This window comes from Scatophagus argus, chromosome 8 (assembly GCF_020382885.2).
Source record: "Scatophagus argus isolate fScaArg1 chromosome 8, fScaArg1.pri, whole genome shotgun sequence".
In the NCBI taxonomy this organism is placed as follows: Eukaryota; Metazoa; Chordata; class Actinopteri; family Scatophagidae; genus Scatophagus; species Scatophagus argus.
The window spans coordinates 13461022-13485453 of record NC_058500.1 but is presented as its reverse complement, the minus strand read 5'-3'; the positions used below and the strand labels follow the sequence as shown (position 1 = coordinate 13485453).

The window sequence follows — 24432 nt, the reverse complement described above, 5'->3', positions numbered from 1 at the left end:
GACAACATTTCCCTTGATTTTACTAATCCTCATGTTTAAATAATGTGTGCAAAAAAAAAAAACTATAGTGCCCAGCTGTTTTATGAAATTATCTGTCTCAAAAAGTGAAAATGTGTGTATTTGTCAAAAAATATTTTAGAGATAGACAAATTATTGAAGAATGTATGATATGAATGTACACATTGTTGGTTTTATCATCCATCTGTGAAGCTCTTTTAGTCCAAAAACATCTTTGATATTTTTCAGCCCTGCCTTTTACCTGTCTGATCCACTAGAGGGTGATCCTCTCCTCGAAGAAGGCCTTGTGATGGCGTCTGCTTGGTATGCAGCTGCATCATCATCACAAACCCACAGTCCCTCACAGCACCTCCCAAACCTCACCGCCCAAAGTCAGTGGATGGAGCAGGGCACCTGCTATAGATGATGAGTCATGTGTTTCTATGGAGCTTGGGGCAGTTTAGTAACAACTCACGCTGTATGTATGACGGACAGAATACTTGTGTTTGACCACAGTGAATTTGGTCATCTTCGGATTTCTTTTGGCAGTGCAAGGACTGTTTAAGATGACATTATATGCAAAGACAGATGTAGAGTAAATTGAAAGGTTGATAAAGACGGAAGGCTCGTTCAAGGCTCATCTGTCCATATGAATTACATCCATCCGCACAGGGCAACAGCACAGAGTTACAGGGTGAGGAAATACCTTTAACCTATATTTCAGTATCAGAGACAGAGCACACATGATAAAGGGGAGTTACTGGCCTCGGCCTCTTTAGTGTTCAGCGGCTGGGGGCATTTCTGTGGCCTAGGATCTCAGAGCATCTGCTGCTCTGACAAAGCAGACCAGGACCCATCTGGTCAAATGTACCACCCCCTTCTCACCCCACCATCTCCATTTTCTCCCATAATTCATCAGTCCAGTCCTTCTATTTCTCATCATCATCCCTTTTCCTCTTGTCCCTTCCGCAATTTTATATTAAGTGCCTTTTCTGTGCCAATTCTTTTCCACTTTGCTGTATTGTGTAAATGAAAAGCATGTAGAGAATAACATTACGCAACTTCAGTGACAGACTGGGAAATTTCTAGGTAAAAAAAAACACTGAACACACCAAGCTTGCATCTCTTCTTCAGACTTTGCTTTCAGTTCAGTGAATATAACCTACATTTGAACGTGAACCATTCCATGTGAAAGGCTGAAGAGTGTTTCCAGAAGAAGACATCCTCCTATCTGACAGTATTATTTTGGGATAATAACATTTAAATTCAAACTATGTTTGGAATGAAACTAAAATAAAATGGCATGGACTCTCAGTACCTTGTTTGCACTCTCATTTATAAAGTAAGGCCTTTGGTGCAGAATTTATATTAAATCTGGATGACTCCTTGCCCCTCTCTGTGGGTATTTCCCTTCCCTGTCAGTGGCCATCTGGACATCTGGGAATAGGGGGAAAGAATTACAGAAATGTAACACAATATATAAATATGTATCAGTGATTATGTAGAGCAGTATTGTGGGTGGATTAAACATGCATCGATGTAAATGGCCAGTGACAAGCCCATCCTATAAAATAAACTGATGACGGGTGAAAGGAATCTCTCAGTGTGTGGATTAAGATGGATACATGCAGCAGCTGCTTTCATTAATTTCCATCAGACGCAGCTCTGCGCTGTTGCCTTGAATATTTTTCTGTCAGGCACTAAAAGCAGCACCGAGACTTTCTAGGTGTGTCTAGACGGGTGCTCAGAAGGGACTCCCCAGGAAACACACAGATATGCATACCCATCAGATGAGAGCTGTGCAGTATTTCCTGTACTAGAGATGATAAGGAAATCATTATGTGACAATGCAGAGCTGTTGTTCTCGCCCCCTCTCCCCACTGTGCTCCTTAATTAGAGTGTCTCTAGCTGTGGGGAGAACCCTGGCACATCGCTTGCCTGCCTGCCTGCCTGCCTGTCTGCCTGCCTGTCTGCCTGTCTGCCTGTCTGCCTGTCTGCCTGCCTGCCTGCCTCCTTATCTTCTCATCGTCTCATCCTCTGGTGCTAAAGCCATACAAATCACAGATATACTTGTTGCAACTCTTCATCTCCCTTCGCTGTAATGAGGATCAACATCACCATACATAGACTACTTTTTCATACCTTTGACGGTATGTGTTTTTTTAACACATATGTATCTTCCCCCAGTTTCCTCTTTCAGCGCCAGGATTGACAGAAATTCTCTGGTGTTTCTGAATTAAAAATTTCCGTGTACAAACAAGGATATTTCAGGCAGTGTTTGTATGTTAGGTAAATGGACAGGAGGAGGCTGAGGAGGCATGTGTCTCCATACACCCTCTTTGTGTGACAGAATGTCAGCCCACACCGCTGACATGCTCATTCACTGTGCCTGAGGCTGTTTGCTTAAGAACAGTTAAGTGACGGTGGGTGCGTGGATGCTTGTGTTTCTGTGGCTTTTGTCTGTGTGCCCTTGACTGCATCTGTGCACACAGTATATGAGGATATGCATTAGTGAATACGTGACTGTGTGTGTGTGTTTGTTGAGGCGGTTTCTCACATTCGGCTCTCTGATTCATAGCTGGAGCTACATGGCTTTTTGTCTGCCTGATTTAGCTGAACAGACCCTCTGCTTTTCTTAGTAAGGCTGACAGATTTACTGACTTACTTTACTGACAGGACACAACAGCAGAACTGGCAACTACTGGGGTCTTTGGCTTGGTTGTCAGTATCACAGATTGAAGGCTCTGCTCAAGCTGTTGTTCATTAGCGACAGCCGAGCTTCTCCTCGATATGAGAATAACAGCTCCATCACGTGTCCTCGGCGAGAAAAGATTAAAACAACGCAGGTTACCTCTTCGAACTTCAAATCAGAAACTGTATTTTTATTTGTTCTTTATTATGCTTAAATAGATGTTTTTGTTCACATTACACACAATATATCAAACTGCAATAACTGGATGTGCAGCAACAAGAAAATATTCAACAGAAGCTGAACATAAACCCCTGCAAATCCTACTCTAGCAAATATTTTCTTGGTTCATTGATGAATGCCAAACTCCTTTGTTGTCCTTCCCGTCTGCATCCTCAGCCTTGGCCATCCACTCTCAGACAGCAACAATTAGCTGTGGCTGTCATGGCAACTAGCATGACCTTTCTGTCATTTTACAAACAAGAATCTCCACCAAGGTCTGTCTTCCTTCTGAACAACTGCAACAGCTGTCTGAAGCTCTTTTCAGATTAGTGGAAAAATAGTTTTTTTTTATTCCAGAAGTCGAAGTCGAGGCCAGCTGGGTGAAGACACTGAGCATTTTATGTCTCCACAGGTGGTCAAAGAATCTGTTCAGTGGTATTGGGGGTTTCATCGCATTTTAATGCAGCCTGGTGTATTTGACATGGAAAGGTTGTATGCACTGGCACCTCTGCTATATGTGAGCACCTTTGAGACTTTGAGAGCACCAGTTATTGTACTGGTTAAATATCAGTGAGCCCATCATTAATACAGAATTAAAATTAGCTTTAAAAAAACACATCAAATACATATGTAATGAATCTCATGTATCTCAATTTCATCATTTATTTACAGTTGTAGACTACAGAAGAAGGACCAATGTAACGTAAGTGACTAGTGGCAATCGTCAGAGAGAAAGCACTGTCAGCGTGTTAACGAACAGGTTTAAGTGTGATCCTGTGCACACATTGAATAAACAGTGTAAATATAAAGATAGAAAGTCGTGCACTTGCACAATTTGATTGCAGTGCCAAAGTGTAGGCTGAAAAAGCATTTTCTGCTGCGGCTAAACGCACTTGCTGAGAGATATTGTGGGCTACACAAAGATTTTATTTACCCACATGTGATGTAACTATTCCTTGTACTATAATCCAGGTTGAGCATGCGTGTAGAGAGCTGACACAGACGCAAAGAGGATCAGGCTGAAGCTGCAGAACTATTAGACAAGAACTACCCATCTCTGAGTAGTGGTTTTTAAATGTCTCAAGGTTAAGTGTGTGAAGGAGGGAAAATCCTTGCGGTTATGAAGTGGGCATCGTGCTTCACCTGTGGTTTGTTAATGTAGAGACGTCACACTTCCAGAGGGATAAGCAGGAGTTTTAACAATTAGCAAACGGAACAGCTGCACATTATTTTAACAAACAGCACACTCGGCAGTTTAGACGTTGAATCATAAGAGTAAACAGAAAGCTTAATCATGTCAGATAATTATAGCAAGAGTTGAAGATGTTGTGTGACTAACTGCCTCAGTATGTCCTCATGTGATACATAAATGGGTGTGAGTCATAACATATATCTTTCATAGCCCAACTGGTGTCCCAGACTGGTCAGGTTATACTAACAACCTAATTCTGTAGGAACAATTACTGAATCTTACCAGCAAATGTGCATGTCCCTCACAAATCTGGCAGATTTTTTGCTTAAGATTGGAAATATTATTTTTATATTATTTTTAAGCCAAATATTAAATATTAAACCACACTGGATCTATGGATATTTTGTTTCTGTATAAGAGCATCTTTTTGAACATCAAAAGCCTCATGTCAGTAATAAAAATGAAAGGAGATATGAACATGAACACAAAAGGAACACAAAGGTGCCTCTAAGACTTCTACAGTCAGTATAAAGGCAGGAAGGATAGCAACTGGGGGGAAAATGCATATTAACTTGTCAAAGCATCTGTGAATCAAAAACCTAGGAATATGTGAGTCAAAAAGAAGAGGAAGAGGAAACAGAGGAAAAAAGATGAAACAGCTTTGGGAGGGAGGGAGGACGCAGACAGAGCGAGGATGAAAATCCTCCATGGGAATAACTTTGGAGCCGATGTGTTGCATAGTAACAGAGTATGCATTCCAGTATCTAGTCCATGCATTGATTAAAAACTTCTCTTTTATGTCAGAGTATTTCTGTTTCTATTTTTATACGTGATGATACATAACCAAATAGAGAACCTGGCTTTGTTTAGGCAGCCTATCAGGGCTTGTATGTTTGAGTGATGAAGAGGAGAGAGAGTAAAGGAAATGTAGGGAAGAGAAATGCAGTGAATAAGAAGTAGAAATATTCTCCCCTGCCAGATAGAAACATTTCTTCCTTTTTAACCCCCTTCTTTATGAACAACACACCTTATATAGGTCACCCTTATCCCACAGATCCAGAACTGGGTTTAATGAGGGTTTTGCTAAACTTCTGGCATGTAATTTAAAATATGAACTGCGCTATTGCTGTGCACTTTGAAGTCTGCCCCTCTGATAGAAATGTTAACTCTAACCTGTGACTCTTTCGGAAGCCAAGGCAAAGATTAATTTTTTGTTTAACACAGTCTTGAATGTGCAATTTCCATAATTTTAGGGTAAATAAATGAGAGTCATAGTGAATATTTGCAAATCCTGGCAGCTTCATAGATGTTATAGTTAGAAATGCCATGACTTTCTAAAATCCTGCCTAAAGATGAGCAAAAACATCTACGTATAGTGTTTTTTCTGCCTAGAACACAGGCTGCATAGATGATCAGTGGGCTTGAAGCCACGTCCATACAGACTTTGGTATGCAGGACTCATGTCGAGTGAGCTTTTGAGCAATTGTATCATATGTATCATAGTGTTGCTTCTGTCCCTGTACTGCATGTGCTGCCAAAAATACTGCTGTGAGTCAATGACTGAGGCTCATACTGTAGATCTACACTATGCTCTCCTTGACGCTTCTGTTATACTGTAAGATGTTATACTGATGCACGCTGCACTTAGATGGTAAGTTAGATGGTAAAACAGGACTGACACATTTTCTTTGAAAAGGCACCTGTGCAGGTCTACTGTCTGTTCCAAAAACCCATGCACTGTATGTCTGCCTCGTCCTATTGTCTATAAAGAAGTCAGACAACATGCTTTTATCACAGATGTGCTACCTGTTGTTGTCATGACAACATGTCTCTGCAATGAAAATTGTAGCAGATCAGCACACTAAACCAGTTAAATAATTAGTCTGGTAAAAAATAAATAAATAAATAAATAAAATGCCTCATAAGAGAGTGAACATATAAGCCTCTCTTATGGTTTTATGATCTTCGCAGCAACTCGTCTCAGTTTTCTGTGGATGCTGCCTGCCAGCAAAGACCTCTTCACAATGCGGTGCTTATGTAATCCGCATTGGCTCTATGCTTCACTTCCCCCTTTCAGTATGTACATGCAAGAACATCCCCCTAGTGTGTGTATTCTCAGTACTTTTACAGCTCCCTTGTCACTAAGGATCAATGTCATTGCAGTGTTTGTCGTAGATCCACCCTCCTTTAACACTCCAGTGTCCGTATCTGTTGCAGCGGCGCAAATGCAAAGCATTTCAGAACACAGATGACAGAGATGAAATTTACACGTAGAGACACTGAGCTACTGAAGACGTCATCCCGTCTTCACACACAGACACACATACACACACACACTTCCTCTGCTCACTCCCCATCACCTTATTTCTTTAGAACCAGCCCCCCAATTCCCGCACACACACACACACCAGGCAAGAGCAGGAGAGTTATTGCTCAGTGGGAGGGCCCTCTGGTCCTGCGTGCCTCCTGCATTAAGCTGAACACACACCTCACACTCCCTCAAACCACTAAAGGCACATGCTCCCTCCTGTAGCCATGGTTCCCTAAAGAGGAGTGGCGGTGAAAAAAAAAAAGAGCAGGGTGCTGTCTGCAGTAGCCTCGGCCTCCCTTTTGTCTGTCTCCCGTCCTTTCCACTACTGCTTATGCCTCTTTCATAGCTGCAGGGACCTTAGGGATAAAAGTTGCACACATGCATGCACATTCATGCACGCTGATCACTGATGGAGATGAGCTCCAGTTGGAAGAAAGCACTGGTCCTTTTAATGGTTGCTGATGTTTTCCCTCTGAATAAGACAGCAGGTTCATCCAACAGCATGGGCAGCCAGTTCTGGATTCAGTATTTTGATATGTGCAATTAAAACAGTGATTTTTGCACATGACCTCTGAGTAAAGAGTAACATGATGAGGGTGGAACACAGCAGAGACACAATATGTGTTTAGGTGTAATTATGGAGTAATTATCACTGCTGTGCACTCAGTCTGCCGCAGCTGACCTAACATTTTAATCAGCATGAAGGGCAAAGCATCAGGCCCTGCTTATTTCTCCACTGGTGCAGCTGAGGAGACGGCTCTTACGGACACTGCACTGGATGCCTCCATGTTATTTTGGCTTGTGCAGACACACGCAGGATGTGGCCCATAGCCAAGTCTGCTGTGTGTGTTTCTCTGTGTGCCTGCGCTCAGACACTGTCACATTGTGCACAGCAGAGCACGCCTCAGCCTTTGTGTGCGGTTGCCCAGTGATCACAAAGAAGGGTAGAGAGCATGTGCATATTTTGTATGTGTGTGTTTGTGTACTGTGTTTGTGTTTGGGATGTAAGGTTTGGATTGATGCACTCACTGTTGGGAACATCCTCCATGTTACACATACAACATACTCCAACCTAAAACACAAAACACACAAACAAACTCATAAATACACAGGGACATTTTTTATTGTTTATTTGTTATGAGCTGCCTGTTTGCACCAAACTAAACACACACACTGCCATATGGTGTATTGCACCATTTTCATTCGCATCCTTTAAGGTTAAAATTAAATACATAAAGCACTAAAACGTGTTTGTTTTTGCACAACAATATCCATTGGCTGATATGAACAAGACTAAATTGTGCACATATTTATTTTCTACCAACAAATACCTGCCATTTTACATAAACAAGACTGAGGAAATTTGCTTTTCTGACATATAAGAGTAAATAAACATACCAGAGGCAATGCGAATAGCGTATAAGGATTAGAATAAACCGATGATTACTCATCCAGGCAGCATCTGCTCAATTTGCATGACTTGTGCCACGGACATGTTTTTGGCCCATCCCAGTTAATGCATAAGGATGTGTCCTAAAAATGATGTTGACTCCTTTAAAAAACAACAGTGAGTTTCAGAGGAACAACTTGTGCTTTCTCACTGTGGCCACAGGGAACATTAAACAATCGCTCACATTTGACTGAGCTCATTGGCGATGCTGCCAGGGAAACACAAGGTCAAGAGACTGAGCTCTAGGGGAGCCGTAGGTTTACCCACAGGGGGTGCTTTGGGGTCAGAGGTCATGCAGAGGGGTGGGGATGGTGCAGGAGCTGCAGCATAGTGTTTAGTCCACACTGTGATACAGAGTGAAGATCTGTTTAAGTGGGCAGTTGCTGATGCTATGTGCGATACTGATGTGTTTGCAGCGTGAGGACTTTATGTCATCAACAAGTGAAATAATATCACACAGTGAGTCTCTCATGAATCCATAAACACTCATCTCTAAAATCTCAGTCAGATATTCCCTCTGAGATTGTTTGTCTGCAAAATAAGTTTCTGAAAAAAAATCTACGTTTTACTGGCCGCCTTTTTCTCCAACTTGCAGAGAGATTGTGAGAAGATAGTAACAATAGGAATGTTGTGATCAGGTCCTGTTAAATCCTGGTACACCACCTCTTTTTTTAAGGAAAAACTGGCTGAATTGGGAATTGATGGGTTTGGATATTCTGGCCCTGCCCTGCACTGCGGCAGAGGCAGAGAATCTAGTGTGTGTGTGTGTGTGTGTGCGTGTGTGTGTGAGAGACAGAGAGAGAGAGAGAGAGAGAGAGAGTGTACACTGCAGGACTCTACACATCATCGCACCTCATCAGTAATGAAAGAATAGCGCATATCTGCACAGATGCAAGTCGATCAGTACACAGTTTTTGTACCCCCACCCCCATCCTTCTAACCCAGGATCACAGTATGGTAGTTTTGAACACACAGGAAGCATAAAGTGACAGGTTACCCCTGAATGTGCTGTTGTGTCTTTATGCCCTCGCGAAGAGTTATCTGAGGATCCAAACCATGATGCTAATATCACACAACAGCACTGAGGGCTGTTCACTCAATGCTGCAACACTCCCCTCAGATCACCCTTTGTACACCACTGTCCAGAAAAACAGTCCAGTCCAGCCCAAACACTGACTCATTGTCCAAAATCTCCTCACCTCTCAATCCACCTTTTTTTTAAATTTAATTATATTTTTGGTTGCACACATATTTGAATCAGAATATAATCACTGTAAAGGAGAAAGTCCTTTGAAGCATCTTCCTTCATCGTTTTAGATTTTTAAATAATTGATTTAATGTCACCAGGAGGATAATGATGTTCGCACTCTTATGAATTTTATTTTGCAATATAGACTGATATTCTGATTAGTTTAATATGTCTGTAAATTGGAATCAATCCATTGTGTTTTGCAGCCCATTAACTTGGCTTTGTGTGGTTGAAATGCCCTCTCTGCAGTTTTTGTCCAAGGCAACACAGTAATCCTCGCTCAAAGTGACCCACTGTTTGTGTTGGAGACAAAGAACTTTTCTACGGTGGCTGTGTATGGCAAAGTCTTAACAAAAAGGCAGAGTCAATTCTGAAAGCCCACTGGACTGTGCCGTGATGCCACTTCTCCTTAACCGAGCCCTCGAGATAGAAGCCACAGCTGAGTGGGCAATTGAACCCTCTGTGCCTGTCCAGATGTTGGCCTAATTTACTACGACTAGCAGCGTATGTGTCCCATTTGCATGTCCTCACACTCAGTGTGTGCGCTTGCATGTGTACAATGTCAGCCTCTACCTCAGGTGCTCTTTTTTTAAACCAAAAGCAGAAAGAAATTTGATGTATGAGTTCTGACCTGGGGACAGCCCAGCTCAGATCTACCTTACCTGAGACAGTACCAGTTTCTTATAGGTGCCATAAGTAGGACGTATGTAACAAATTTAATTAAAAACATTTAAAAATTATCTAAAATAATAAAAAAATGATCAACAGAATGTGAAAAAATAACAGTTTTGATGTTACATCAAACCAGCTATAGTTTCAGATGGGATATGTATGCCAGCAAGCAGGCTACATTTCTTAGCTTTTACAGACTAATAAATAAATAAAATAAACTCTCTAAATACCCAGAAAGAGAATATTGTTACACCTATTTTCCTTAATAAACAGAACAATACATCAGTGTACCTTTTGAATAGAAAGTGACAGAAAAGGGAAAAAGCGGAAATCCATTATTTGCCTGTTGACTTCTGGTCCAGACAGACTCCAGTTCAGTGGGGGCACTAGCTGCTCAGCTAACTGAGCTAACAAGATAACAACCAGTAGGTACAACCATAAATAGCTACAGCAAAGAGTATAGTGAGCAACAGTTGGCAATTACACTGGTCATGTGTTGCCCTCTCTTTGTTTGGAGTGACCTTAAATAGGTGGCACCTTTAATGTTTTATTGCATTTTGACATTGCTTACTCTACAGTGTCTTTTGAGCTTATTAGCACTACCTGGTGTTGGTGGCACTGGAAGGAGTAATGTCAGGACACATGGGTCGGTTGGCCTGCTGGCACCTCTGCCAGATTCTGCGGCATCAGGCCAATTTTAGACACCTTTGCAGCTGGCAGCAACCAGATGTGCCGTGTTTGAAGACAGATGAGAGCAGCAGCCTTGTGCATCTTCAGAAGACACACAAAGAAGGTGTGAAGATTTCCAACAACCTGAAGGATGAATGCATGCCAAGTATTATCTTCCTATCTTGGAAAATGTTCAATTAGTTTAAGTGTGCTTTCCTTACCTTCAAAATAATGTGATACATAATTAACACATAATTAGTTTTACTGATCCATTAAACAGAGTAGGTAGCTATTTTACATTGCAAGTGGTGAATATAAAAACTTTCCTGCCTGTCATCCCTATTATGCTAATCGTGCTGTTAATCATTTGTCAATTACACGTGACTTACATTTTTTTTCTTTTCTCAGTCTGTGATAATAACTCCCTGATGATTAGTGTCTGTGATCTTAGTTGTCTTGAAGAAATGGAAAATGACAGTAATCTGCCTTCCATCGTGGTTTAAATTTGTTCTATCCTTAATGAGATATGCTCTGCATGCGTGCAGTGACACAGAGCCTGTTAAAGGAATTATTAGCATTAATAGAGTGGAAAAGATAAGCACCTCACTTCCTGCAGAGATGATTGAAGCGATACACGACTGGCGATTTCTGTTCACCTTTGTTATATCTCATTCAGATGCATATGATCAGAAAAATGACAGCAAGGTTTGAACTAGATTGTTTTCACACTTTTTTACGTGTAAAACATTTTCATCAAGCCTCTGTGATGATAGCATGAATCATGGTATTATAATGATGAGTAAAAAGCCTGAAGGTAAAAGAGTTGGAGCACAGTCAATATTGTATTAAGAGTCATCTCTATGTACATCTGTTTTCAAATTGGGAAACTACTGGGAAACACTACTCTGATTGTTTTTTTGTAAATGTATTTCAGAAAGATTTGACGTGTGATATATGATGTGCACATCTGACCACCAGGTGTTTCATGAGGATTCTTAAATCCTATCCTATAAATATTGTAATTTAGGACACAAAGAAACTGGGTGTATATTTAAGCATTAACTCAGGATGGGCTGTGAATATATCACAGCAGCGCATATCCTCATCGCGAATTTGTCTGTCAGTGATTTACGTTTGAAATGACAGGAAAACAATTCAAGGGTGCCAGACAGGGCAAGCTTTATTTAACACAGCAGAAACAAACAGACAAACCAAAAAAAAAACAAATCAAAAAAAAAAAAAAAGGAAATAAAATTCAATTTCCAAAATAGATTTTAAACAAAAAAATTTACATGTCAATCAAAAAAGGCAAAAATGGCTACCAAATAAATATTCACATCAACAACAATATTTTCATGTGACATCCCTGATGATGTCTTACAATGATTATAAAACAAGAGACAGTATGTACAATCATACAACTTCAATAGGACATGCTTTAGGAGTTTGACTGCACCACTGTACCACACACTGACTACAACACAAAGGCTGCATATTAACTGACCATCTAGCTCATGTTCGGCAGGCCTGGCATTAGCTCCCTAACCCAAAGAAAAATATAAAGAAGTGTTTCTTTTCAAACAAGCCTGGCAATAAATACATAACTGATGCTGTAATAATGAATGTGGGGATGTCTGCTTGTGAGCCAACCTTCTCTGTCCACACAACCAACCCAAGAGCCAGTCTCTGTTTCCTACGCTGAATTGTTGCTAGGCAATGCTGAGGAATTTGGTGTGTGACCATGAACTGGAAGCCTTTGTGCAAATCACCACTTTAAGTTCCTCCGACTACCCAGGGCAGTCCACAGCTTCATACAGCCGCTACAACCATCTCAGGGAGATATTTCTGACACAACACCAGGACTCACATCATGCTTTTAAATAACATTTAAAAAAAATGTAAAAAAAATGAAAGGAAAGAAAACCAAAATACACATCAACCATAAAAACAAATTATGAAAAAATAGCTTTCTTTGGACAGGGCCAGCCTGTGCATCTTGATTACTTGTTCTCCTTAGTCCTGCATTATTTCCTTTTTCCACACACTAGCCCTTTTTACAACATGATTGTAAGACTTTTGAGGGTTTCCAAGTAGCTTTTTCCAATTTTACAAGCATATGCTGCACTTCAACTCACTCAAGCAGTTTACGTAGATCCTACTGACTCCTTTTCTAAAAATGTGATTATGTAAAATTGACAGCAAAGTCTAGCATTTCCATCTCAAAGAGCATTGTTCCCTCTTATTCACATGCTCTGATCCATTTCATAGCACGACATCATCATTGGTTATTTTATATACCGGCTACTTACACAGAAGAGGAGGGGCAAGCACAGATCAGCAGCCTCTTTGTACAGCATAGGTGGTTTCAGTCTATTACATGGATGTCCATGGAGCGCTATAGCATGACAGTAATCACAAAGCTGCATCTTTATTGCCACACAGGTTACCTTGCATCACAAGCTATTAAATCATTATTGCTTTATGGTTAGAAGCACAGAGATCAATGCTGCACACACACATAACCATGAAGCCAAAGATTTAAGCTCAGAAATGGGTCCAATTTTTGCTCTGTAGTCACTGTAACCCACAGTAAGTGCTGCTTATTGGAGGTCAATTAACAAGGGTGTACGACACAAAAACTTGAGTCATCTTGGAAGAGTCGAGTCAGGTTGGGAGTGCTACATTGGATTGTTGAAAATCAGAGATATCCACAGGCAGATTACAGTAGTCAAAAACTCTCAATGACTTCTGGGAGCATGATATGAAAGGCATTTTTTCAAAACTGCATACCGTTTGAGAATTGTTGAAAAACTCTCAACAATACAATGCTACAAATCTTTTCCAAAGAATATTTGAAAACTACAAACTTGGTTTTCCCATTAGCAGTTAGCCTGACTTTGGTAGGCGTTACCTCATGCTTTTAAATATGCCTCACAACATCTTGACTGGCATCACTAACCCACCACAGCATCATAAATAATGCTTGGCATTTAACTGTTTGTGTTTAATCTCCTGGTCACATCAAAAGCATCTTTTCTTATCTATTAAAATGTCCCATTACCAAAATAGTGTTTTAAAATAGACTCCACCTGTGACAGCAGAGAGACCGGAAGCCCAACTAAACGTCCCTCCATTTTGCGTGTCCTCATTTCGGTTTGTACACACAGAACCTCATCAGCCTCTTCCACTTAGTCCACTGAAAGCGTGTGGAGCAGTGCTGTCCAGAGCTACACAACCATGCATCAACAATCCATGCGGGTTGAAATAGTCTAGACTGCTGTCTGCACAACAGTGTGCACTCACAGCTCTTATCCCTGCTCTCATCACCACTGAGACAATGAGAACAGCTTGTAATAGCTCTCACTGTGGTTTGTCCCACTACTACATCTCTGTGGTTTCACAGCCTAAATGGGGACACCAGCGACAAGCTATTTCACACCTCACACACCTTACTAAGAGGGATGTACAGGATTTTGCTAATTCCTGACAGTTTCATGCTAGATATATTTTTGTAGTTAGAAAAATATCCATTGAATTGTCTGAGAGGCATTTACATCACAAGATTAAACGTCACACGTTGCACATTTCCAATTTGGACAAAATCAACATGTGCCTAGAGATAGTAAAATCAGACAGATTTAACACCATTGTAGTTGCATACTGTTCACAGGTGAAAAATGAGAGCTCAATGATCAAACCTCGACTGATATTGTTTGTTTGAAAGCAAGATAAACAGTAGTGGAAATAGACGGATGTGCGCTAAAAGGTTCAGGAGTAAGTGGACAGCGAGGTGTCCACCTCTTCTGAGGGGTGTTTGGTTTCCGGGGGGGTGAGGGAAGGATTCAGCAGGAAGCCCTGATAAAACCATCGTGCCCACCCCCCCTTCCCCGAGACCAAAGAGGCAGGGGCTTGGGGTCGCATGTTATGACTGTAAGCCAAGAGGTCTCCACACTCACATGACCGAGCAGCTCTTGGCCTTCTCCTTCTTGAAGGTGGAGGAGAGCAAATCTGACTTGCTAGGCAGGTGGAGAAGTCTTTTGGAGAGGCGGCGGGTGGGGCTGGTCTTCGGGAGAGGCTGCAGCTTGTTGATGCAGGCCATTGCTGCGGTGCGGAACACACTGTGGATGCTTTTCTCCGAGGTGAATGCTGAGCACTCCAGGTAAGCCTCTGCGCCCAGCTGCTTGGCCATAGCAGAACCCTGTAATAAATGGAGTGATGAAGGCTGCTGTTTGTAACATTCTTTAATACATTTTTATTGTTTTCTATTTGCACCAGGGTCACCATGAGGTGAGGAGCTCAGGAAGAGATGCCCCTGCAAGTTCAGAAAATGGTTGTGAAATTGTGAAGAGATGGAGCATGGCATCACTGATTCCTCTAGGTCACAAAAAGTGACTCATTATATTCTTCATCCCTTTGTCATCATTGCAAAGATATTTATAGCTTATCAGCTACCATTGAAATCATCAAGCAATAAATGATCCAGATTCCCAAAATGATTTCTGAAATATTTGAAAATGGCAATTGAAAGTAACAGCCCCAGAGGACGTGTACTGACATGCAAGGTGTGATGTCCAAAGCCTAAACAGTCATCAATTTGTCAAAATCTCAAATCTGTACTATTCGTTGTCATGCTTTACATTTGCCGTTGATCATGTTCCTGACAAACTACATGCATTACTTCTTTTGTCTCACCTGCTCATAGGTGATGGGGGTCTGCTTCTGATTGGACAGCTCCATCAGTGTGCAGACGTCTGTGCGCAGGTCAGTCTTACAGCCAATGAGCAGGATACGTGTGCTTGGACAGAAATCCAGGATCTCAGTTTTCCACTGTGGACACAAAAGGACAATAAGCACAATGAACAATAACCAGAAAATGTATATGTTGCACAGCCCAACAATATACGTTCAAGAAAACAAGCTACATTTGAAGGAGCCACCATACCTTCTTCAGACTGCTGTCCACAGTGTCGGGACGGCTGATGTCAAAACACAGCAAAACTGCATCTGAGTCACTGTAGCACAGGGGCCTCACATTATCATAGTACGGAGAACCTGAAGGACAGAAAAGAAAAACTTTTTAATATGGAAAAAAGACATATATTAAGGTCACTCATTTAGGGGACTGTACACATGTTTTTTTTATTTTATTATTTCAGATTTTCACATCAAAGGAACAACAATCTATGCTACATTTGTATTGTAAAATGTTTAAGAGTTCATGATTCGAGCCACAGATTAATTCATTTTAAGTGTGGACTGTTTGAGAAATCGATCGCTTTGGCAACAGGGTGTTGGTCAGAGCAAAAATGGGTGATGGAGCAGCAGAATGGCAGAGACAGAGCGAGAGAATACAGCGCTGGGGATTATATGCAATCGGCATCACTTCTCCTGCTGAGCCTCGCTTTGCTGTCCCTGAAACTGCTCTTTTCCCTGCTCCCATATCCTCTGCTGCCATTTCAGAGGGAGAGAAGATGACAATCGAGCACCAAATCCTCATTGATCTTCTCTTGCAGTAGATTACGCAAGTGGAACGGTGGGGCTCGGGGCAGGCAGACGCTCCCACTCATGCTCAGAATCCTTAAGTAAACCACCCACCCCCCCCTCAAAAAATCCTCTGCTTGCCGCGCAATACCTCCAGTCCCTCTGTTACCACAGCAACAGCCTTGGAATCCACCATCTACATCAGGCATTCCTCCCACCGCTTCATAAAGGCTCGCCTTAACTGCCAATCAATCATTTTACACTGCAAACTGCCCACCCACCTATTGTTGGGGACATTCCTCTGCTCTGCAACAGAGTTGGGGTCCTCAGACATATATCCATCACAAACACCACACACATCCACACACCCACACACCCCACCTAATGACACACTATTTAAATTTGGCAGCAGCCAGAGGAAAACCCAATCTGTGATCAGATGAAACAGAAGAGGAGCAGCTCAATGGGATTAACATGTTTACTTTAGGCTCCGTGAGAATCCCAATAGGGATTCAGTGTTCCTCTTATAGCTACAGATAACAAAAGCAGTATGTGTAATCGCTCATTTAGATATTACACAACTGTCCTAATTGAATTACGGTGTAAAAAACAATGCATCAGGAGAAAACGGCACACATACACACACACAGACTCACACAACACGGATGTGTGCATATAGATCAGCTTCATGAATACTTAATGATTTTCCACATTATCAAAAGGTAAAACTAAATTTGCCAGCTGCCGGGTGCTGTGAGTGGAATAATGACAAGCTGCAATGAAAATCCTCAGGGCTCAATGTCCTGAACAAAGTAAACATCTCTGCAAAGGAACAAAGGGACACACTTGTTGTATCATAACTGTGTGTCTGTGTCTCTAGATAGAAAAATGTCTTTGTTCTACTCTTAAAAAAGCAAATTAAATGAAACACCCTGATTAAAGCGAAGGATTTACTATGAATTTTTACAAAGAGGACAGACGTCACCACCTTAAGAATGCAAATTACATTATTGCCCTAACACCATTTACGCCCAGCACTGGAGCAGAAAAGCCAGCCAGACAACTCTGTGTTTGTTGCTTGTGAAAACTGACACACTTTAAGATCAGAACAATTAGCACCACCGGTATGATAACTCTGTGTGTGTGTGTGTGTGTGTGTGTGTGTGTGTGTGTGTGAGGTGACATTGAGATATCTCACAGGAGAGTCAGTCACAGGGTGCTCTATAAATCTTCTCAATCTCCCACAAGGGGTTATCACACAGCCGGGAAACTGGATGTGATTCTGCATTAAATGGCCACTGATCTAAATGCAGCGATCAATGGAAAGCTGCATAGGGGGTCCAAGAGCCTTTGCAATTAAAGCTGACAAATTAGTTACCCTGCCAAGGAGAAAAGAAGATGGAGGGTGCATCTAGGATATTTTTCCTCCACAGAAATCGATTTTATCTTTCCTTTCTCACAAACAATGCACGATTCAGTAGGCGTATTTATCCTGTCTTCAAAGGGAATAAATATAAAATGATATTAATGTGTAAATATTAGTATCTGAAGCGCCACAGTATGCTGTTTGGGTACAGGAGCAGCCTTGGCAGCACTCTCTCTACACTCCAGGACCCAGTTTCTAATCTTGGAAGAAATAGCTGTCTCTATTGTGGCAAGAAAAAGCCAGTAGGAAGAGAGGAGAGAAGCAGGAGAGTCGCCTACTGAGGCAGATCACAAAGAGCCCTCCTATGCTATTAATCCTTCAGCCCCTGCAGTTTTATATCACTGAGTACCAATCGCTTTCCCTCTCTTCCCTCCTTTTCTCCATTGCAACAACCCAAAGAATGGCTTGGACTGACAAATCAATACACACGCAGAACCTAAACATGTTCCGAACGTTCCCTTTCTTCTTTTTTTCTCAAAAGCATGCCCCTACAACAGATGGAGCGTTTCTGAGGCATGAAACATGGAGAGGGAGGCTGACTAACTGGCGAATGGAATGGAAGGAAAAGAAAAGAGCATAGCCAAATTCCTGCAGCTGAGTTCAACTCCATCCGTCTTGATGGTGCAGTGCCCAGAGCTAAGTGGAAATTGGGCCAGAGCAGAAGTAGGCTTCGCAGGCCGACGGGACGACGGGCCTTGTGTTGGAGCGTACAGGTGGGGGAGGGGATGATCTGCCTTTCTGTTTGTGCATGAGTGAAAACATGACTGTATTTTTGTGCATGTGTGCTAAATCAACTGAGCGACAGAGCCTGTCTTCATCATTAGCACACTCCTCTCCAACAGTGAGAATGCAGGGGTCAGACAGATTAATGATCCAGTGATGAGATGACTCACAGATTTGGGGATGAGAGTAGCTCTGCCCCTCCACCCACACTCAGCCGACTGGGAGTTGTGTTGCTGCTGCTGCTGCAGCTGATAACTACGGCCTTCACAGCAAGGCCAAATAACACACTACATTGCGTCAGACGGTTGTTCACTGGTTTCACATGCCAGAGCCAGTCAGAATCACTGCTGAAGCCCCCCGCAGAGAGCGAGGGGATGGTTCTTTGTTCCTGATCATCACCATGTCTGTGCTGTTAACAAGCTTTACTTTCTTACTTGACACTGTCAAAGCTGATTACACTCACACATTTTGAAGTTGAGATTGCCTAAAAAATGAAACCAAAGCCTCGATGTGCACTGAATTAACAGGGTATTCTGCTGGTAATCTTACTTTAAAGTTAAAGCGCCTTTTATAAAGCCTGTTCAAGCCGGGGCACTGTGGCACTTATATTGCGTCTCACTGTTCTGTATGAAAGATAGAAATCTGGAATGGTGGATCAGTCAGCATTGGAGGCAGGCTAGCAAGAGTGCCGAATAAACGTCTGTGTAGAAAGAGTGAGCCAGCAAGGTGGCAGGATGGTGTAGGGATGTGATATAGTGTGTGTCGTGTGTGTGCTCATTGACATGTGTCCTGAGTGATCCAATCACAATTGCACAGCTCTAAGTACAAGTATGAATGCACCCAAAATGCATTGGGGATACATCTGACATTCAGCCACTCAAACACATTTGGAGGTGGTGACCAAAGCCTTTTAATTGTGTGGCAGCAAATGTGTCCTCTGTGAAACCACAACAACACACATAATGGATCATACTGTCTGATTTTCACTGGGTTCACTGTAATGCAAATTATGTGTCTGGGCTCTCTTACCAGCCAAGGTAAGCAACAGATGTTTGTGAACACACTGTTTCAACTAATTTAACCATTGAACCAGTAACATTAATATCCCCTAAACGTGCATTGTTTTGAGAATGTTAAATTTTGTCTGCTCCATGTCTACGCATGTCCTATCTGCCAACATTCAGCAGCTGCTTGAACACACTGGATCAATTGATTTCACTATTTACACCACATTTACAAATTTTACAAATACATTAAAGAATAACCAATATAGGACAGATGGTAATACCAGGTATGAGCAGGCTCCGTGTGACCCATAACCAGAAAATTTAAAAAGTGGTTAGTAGCAATTAGCAGCTAACTCAAAGACAAAAAACACCCAAAAATGTGCACAAACTGCGGAGGCAATGCAATATCCAGGACCTCCTTACCCTGCAAGCAGAGGCTGAGATCAACCACAACATAACTGGGACAAGAAGCCATCGCCATTGGCATGTTACAAGATTGTTTAGAAAGCATTGCTTGATGTGCGATGTGATGTTATGTCACACATCACTATTCTTTTGCTCTCAGAAAGCCAGCATACTGTTTAAAATCACACAGTGGTGCAGCATTTTGCTGCCATTGTTTGTTCAATGTAAAAAAACAAACAAACAAAAAAAAAAACAGAGGGAAGTGTGTTACACCAGTACTGCACAATCTCTGTGTAAAAAAGCTCATAGTCAGAGCCTCAGAGGTAAAAATCATGCAGACTTGTATTCTATTTTCTGACATTTATAGATAAAACTATTAGTTTATTGCTAATGAAATAACTGACTGATCAGTCTATAATTAAAATAAGCATTAGCTGCACCTTTAAAACAAACTGTAGACTAGAAATCACTAAAAGCTCAGCGGCCATCAGAAAAGACCGATGCACAGCTATTCAAGTGATTATTGTCTATTAATAATGCCTCTCTTTTACAATTATACAGATTGTTTCATCAGCTTTAACGCATACTGAGCTCCCTACAAATCAATCTCATTCATTAATCATACAAGAAATTGTGATATATACAGTATCCTCTAAAGCTCAAGGGCTTTATCAGTGAGACCATTCAACCTGAGATAAATTACTCCCTAACACCACAATGAGATTCATTATTCACTATACATGAATTACAGTCACTGGACAATGTTCAAACCCCTACTCCCCCCTATGTCTGATCGGACCAGGCTGATTAAAACTGGGGGATTGATTTTGGTCTGTAAATCCATGACGAGGCTGGGAGAAGGAGATGCCTGCCATGTTGAGCCGGTGATGAGGTCAGTCCAATCAATGAAAGGGAGTTGGGATAATGAGGAGACTATCTCAGCATGGTGAGGCTGCAGCAGCTCAACAACTCCATGCCGCTACAGCAAATTACAGTAAGAAGAAGAAACTGTATGATGTGACCAACAAGCAGCCCCCGTGCTTGTCTAACTAGAGAGTGAAAATTCACTAGTCTTTAAATCAATCCTAAAGCCTAGATATAGAATAAAAATATTCCCATCATCATGAATAACCTCCTGTGATGCCTTGTGTCGCCAATTTAAGTTACAAAGGCGTGTGTGTATTGTCTGTGCTGTACTGTATTGCATGCTATATGTTTGTGTGCTGGGTATGGTCATTGTTCCTCATCATGGAAATTAGCTGGAAGCTAATTGGTGCAGTTTTGGATTCTGCGTGGATTACAACAGAGGGAAGAAAAGAGTTGAAACAACGAATTATGAGCAGGTAAAGAGTGAATAAATTGCATAAATAAGTGAAAGAAAGAAAGAAAGAAAGAAGGCATCTCAGACTCAGTGGGCCAGCCAGACGGAGTGGCCCAGTGGTCCTATTCAGATTCTTAATCCCCTGCATCATGCTGTTGGAGTGGGTGACCTGGAGCGGCATATGGAGGCAAATGCAGGTCACCAGAGTTTCTGAGCTGCCTGTGTTCTATCTGCTCCAGAAACCCTTCCTGCTCAACAGGATGTCTCTCTGTGCGCCCCGTCATCTCCCGGCACCAGGCCCACTCCTGCTGGCCAGACCAAAGGTCCACAGTCTGAGATTAAAAAGCAGGATTTGGTCTGGGAAGAGAATTACACTCACTGTTTTTTTCCTATTGCTGTTTTGGCCATTTTAATTTGGGTGGTCAGGGGCAGTAAATACTGCATCATCTCATACAAGTGGGTCTGTTACATAAAGGATTTGTTGTACGCAGACACGCATATGCATACGCATACCCCCCCCCACACACACACACACCGACTTTCTCGGCCACAGTGACCTAGAGAGGCTGCAGATACCTCCAGCATGAGTGCGGATGGAGAGGGATGCGGACTGGAGAGAGGAACCACTGAGCAGTGAGCATGAAGGGAATCAAACAGGTGCTGCAGACCTGTATTCACAATATCCAGGTCAGCACTGTAAGCAGCAGATCCCCGGAGAGATCCACAGTGACACATTGACCCTCTTTTTCACGCTTTGTCTAAATGAACATATGATGCACAAAGTCAGCAACTGACAGCAACCGAAGCGGAATAATCAGTCTTTCTGCGTAGTTTCCAGTGGAAAATATTAGGCAGAGAAACATACTCGTAGATCTGTCAGTCCTGTATGCGTCCAGATTTAATCAGCTGCAGTTTAGAGATTTGAAAGATGCCTGAGACTCTGCTGTTCAACAAGTGCACGTTTTGTGCGCCCTTGCAAGAAAACAAAAAAGAGCGGACTATGAAACATGCCCTGAGCCTTTAAGTCATTAACACCTCTCTCATGTTGCCCCTTTATTCCAAGACGGACAGGGTCACGAGCATTCCCAAAAGGCAGACATCCGGGTGGAAATGCAAAGTCTCAGACGCTCATTACATTTTCCCAGCGCACTGCCTAATATCCCAGACTCCTTCAGTGGTGCGTGCACAGTGGCAGGCAATGATAGGCTAGACAGACATAGAGAAGGTGATCAGTTACCTGAAGTGTCCCACAGACTGAGCTCCACTCGTTGCTCCTCCAGCTCCAGACAGGCTGTGTAGTTTTCAAACACGGTGGGCACGTATGTCTGGGGAGCAATTAGCGACATGGTGCCATTAGTGGGGAGGTGTCAGTCAGTCAGCTACAGGTAATGGAATTTATCCAGTTAATTAGAGCAACACGAAAACACGCGTGAGGAGTGTGGGTTGAGTCTAATAATATGCCTGATGAAATTATTTGCTCAGTTTAAAGGAAATTCCAGTCAATCAATCAATCAATCAATCACATGAACCACTGCAGTTGTGATAATTATTTCGTACAAGCCGATATAATATGAAACAATCATAAGTGCGTATACATTTAAATTAACCATGCCATAAAACATAAGGTTAATGCATTTGAAGAGGTATTACGCATACGAAAATGCGTATGAAAACTGACTGCAACAGACGCACAATCTTTTTCCCCTGCCAAATTCAGTCATTTTAAGAAAACTGAACACACTGATTATCAGCGATATACTCAACAGCTTTGTGTGCATAAATGTGTAATTTTTAAAAAAAAAAAAAACCAAAAACCAAACATGAATCACAGTACAGCATACCTCTGGGTAACAATCCTTCGCCAGGACTTGCAACATCGCCGTTTTTCCGCATTGAACGTCTCCCACAAGAACGAGTTTACACCTCACCACCAGCGGCTGTGTGTTTCTCCTTTCCTTCATGGTGTTCACGATGATTCAGTGTTTTAGTTTTTTGTTTCAGAAAATGTTAAAAACAAGCAGCAAAACAGCCCAGAAATCGTCCCAGTGTGACCGAGCCTCACGACGTCCGGTTCTCTGAGGATGCTCGCAGTTGATCTGATTGAATTTGCCACTGCGGCTCTTTATACAGGCGGGCGGCAGCCAATAGGAGCTCGCCATTCCGCAGACTTTCTAACATCCCCGTGTACTGCACTCGGTCATGTTCTCAGACAGCGAAAACAAGTTGTGTTGTCAATGATGGTCTGCGTTCAAAGCACGGATTCCTTTGGAGATTTTGTTCTGAATATCGTGTAAGGTTAAACCGTAAGATTTTCATGGTTATATACTAATGTATCAGTACTGTATACGATTGTGCTATGCTAATATGACAAATACGTTACATAAGAAAATACATTATTAAGTAGTATTAAGCATGAATAAGTAGTTTACAGCCATTTAGTTTATAACATTTTTTTCCATGAGATTTCAGAATTTATGGAGAAAAAAAAGCAGCATTTAGTCACTGCAGACTGTTTTGTCACCTGTGGGTCCTGTCACCTTTTGCAAATTGATTGATTAGATTGACTTGACTGGCTGGATCAATAGCATACCACTGGCTTAGCACAATGGAACTGACTGACCAATCCACACCAGACTAATTAGTTAATTAGTTCTCCATCTTCACTGTTTTTTTTAAACTCTCATTTAGTAGTGTGAAAGTAAGTGGAAAGTGAATATCACCAGCTAGGAGTTAAGTAAATTTGCATTGAACCTCTTTTTTCCTATGTATTTGTCAGTGATGTTTGATTTGTTGTAAGTGGTGGAAAATCCAACATTTCTTACCGATTTCAACCTTCTTAAACAATTAGATGTTGATGAAATGTTAAATTGTTAAAGTGTTTGCTCATCAAAGGGCAGCCTGACCTGTGTCAGTGTGCTTACCACCGTGTCGGCATGCAGTGGGATGGTGTGAGGCCCCCTGACAGGTGACCAGCTATCTGCTGCCCACAGGGTCAAGTCAGAGGTCTTTTCTCTCACTTGTGCTGGTCAAACCCCTGGAGATACACAAACACTGACTTTCACACCCTGGAGGTCATTACTGTATGGAAACGGCATCTCATCGTTAGGGAAAGGGGAATTAAAAGATAAAAATCAATTAGCCTCCCTCCCCTGTGTCTGGCTGTGTACTGGCTAATTTACTTACTGTTGCCAGTCAGGTCCCTTGCAGTGGTTCAAAGCTATTTGTCTTTGTTCACAAACAGCCCACATCATTCATCCCCCATGCAGGGGCTGGGGGTTGCAGCCCGATGTGTCTTGTCATGTCGTCATATACAGCTCCGATTGTGGAGGTTGTGGCTTCGTGTTGAGGAGAAAATATTTTGTATCGCTGCTTGCTTTATCTATTCACCTCCATCAACAACATTTACACACATACTTTCTTGTACATGGTAGCTATTTTTAGTGATTGCTGTTTTTACATTATGTCAAGTGGATGTTGTAAAATAATTCTGTTCAAAAAGTATTGCAATTTTTTGTAACATGGCGGGCTAATGTTATAATGTATGTATATAAATGAAACAGCACTGTCTTCCATTTCAGAGTGAATTTGTTTGACATATGGATTGTTCCTTTAAGTTTG

The 24432-nt window shown here is 41.9% G+C and overlaps 1 protein-coding gene across 1 annotated transcript; it reads right to left on the bottom strand.

Moving 5' to 3' along the window:
• Positions 1–11645: 11645 nt before the first annotated feature.
• rnd1b (Rho family GTPase 1b) lies at positions 11646–22992 on the bottom strand. The gene is made up of 5 exons (XM_046397879.1): positions 22656–22992; positions 22052–22139; positions 15394–15503; positions 15144–15278; positions 11646–14649 (listed from the first exon to the last, which is right to left on the bottom strand). The coding sequence occupies exons 1-5, from the start codon at positions 22773–22775 to the stop codon at positions 14404–14406; spliced, it is 699 nt and encodes a 232-aa protein (XP_046253835.1). The 5' UTR covers positions 22776–22992; the 3' UTR covers positions 11646–14403.
• Between the last annotated feature and the right edge of the window lie 1440 nt (positions 22993–24432).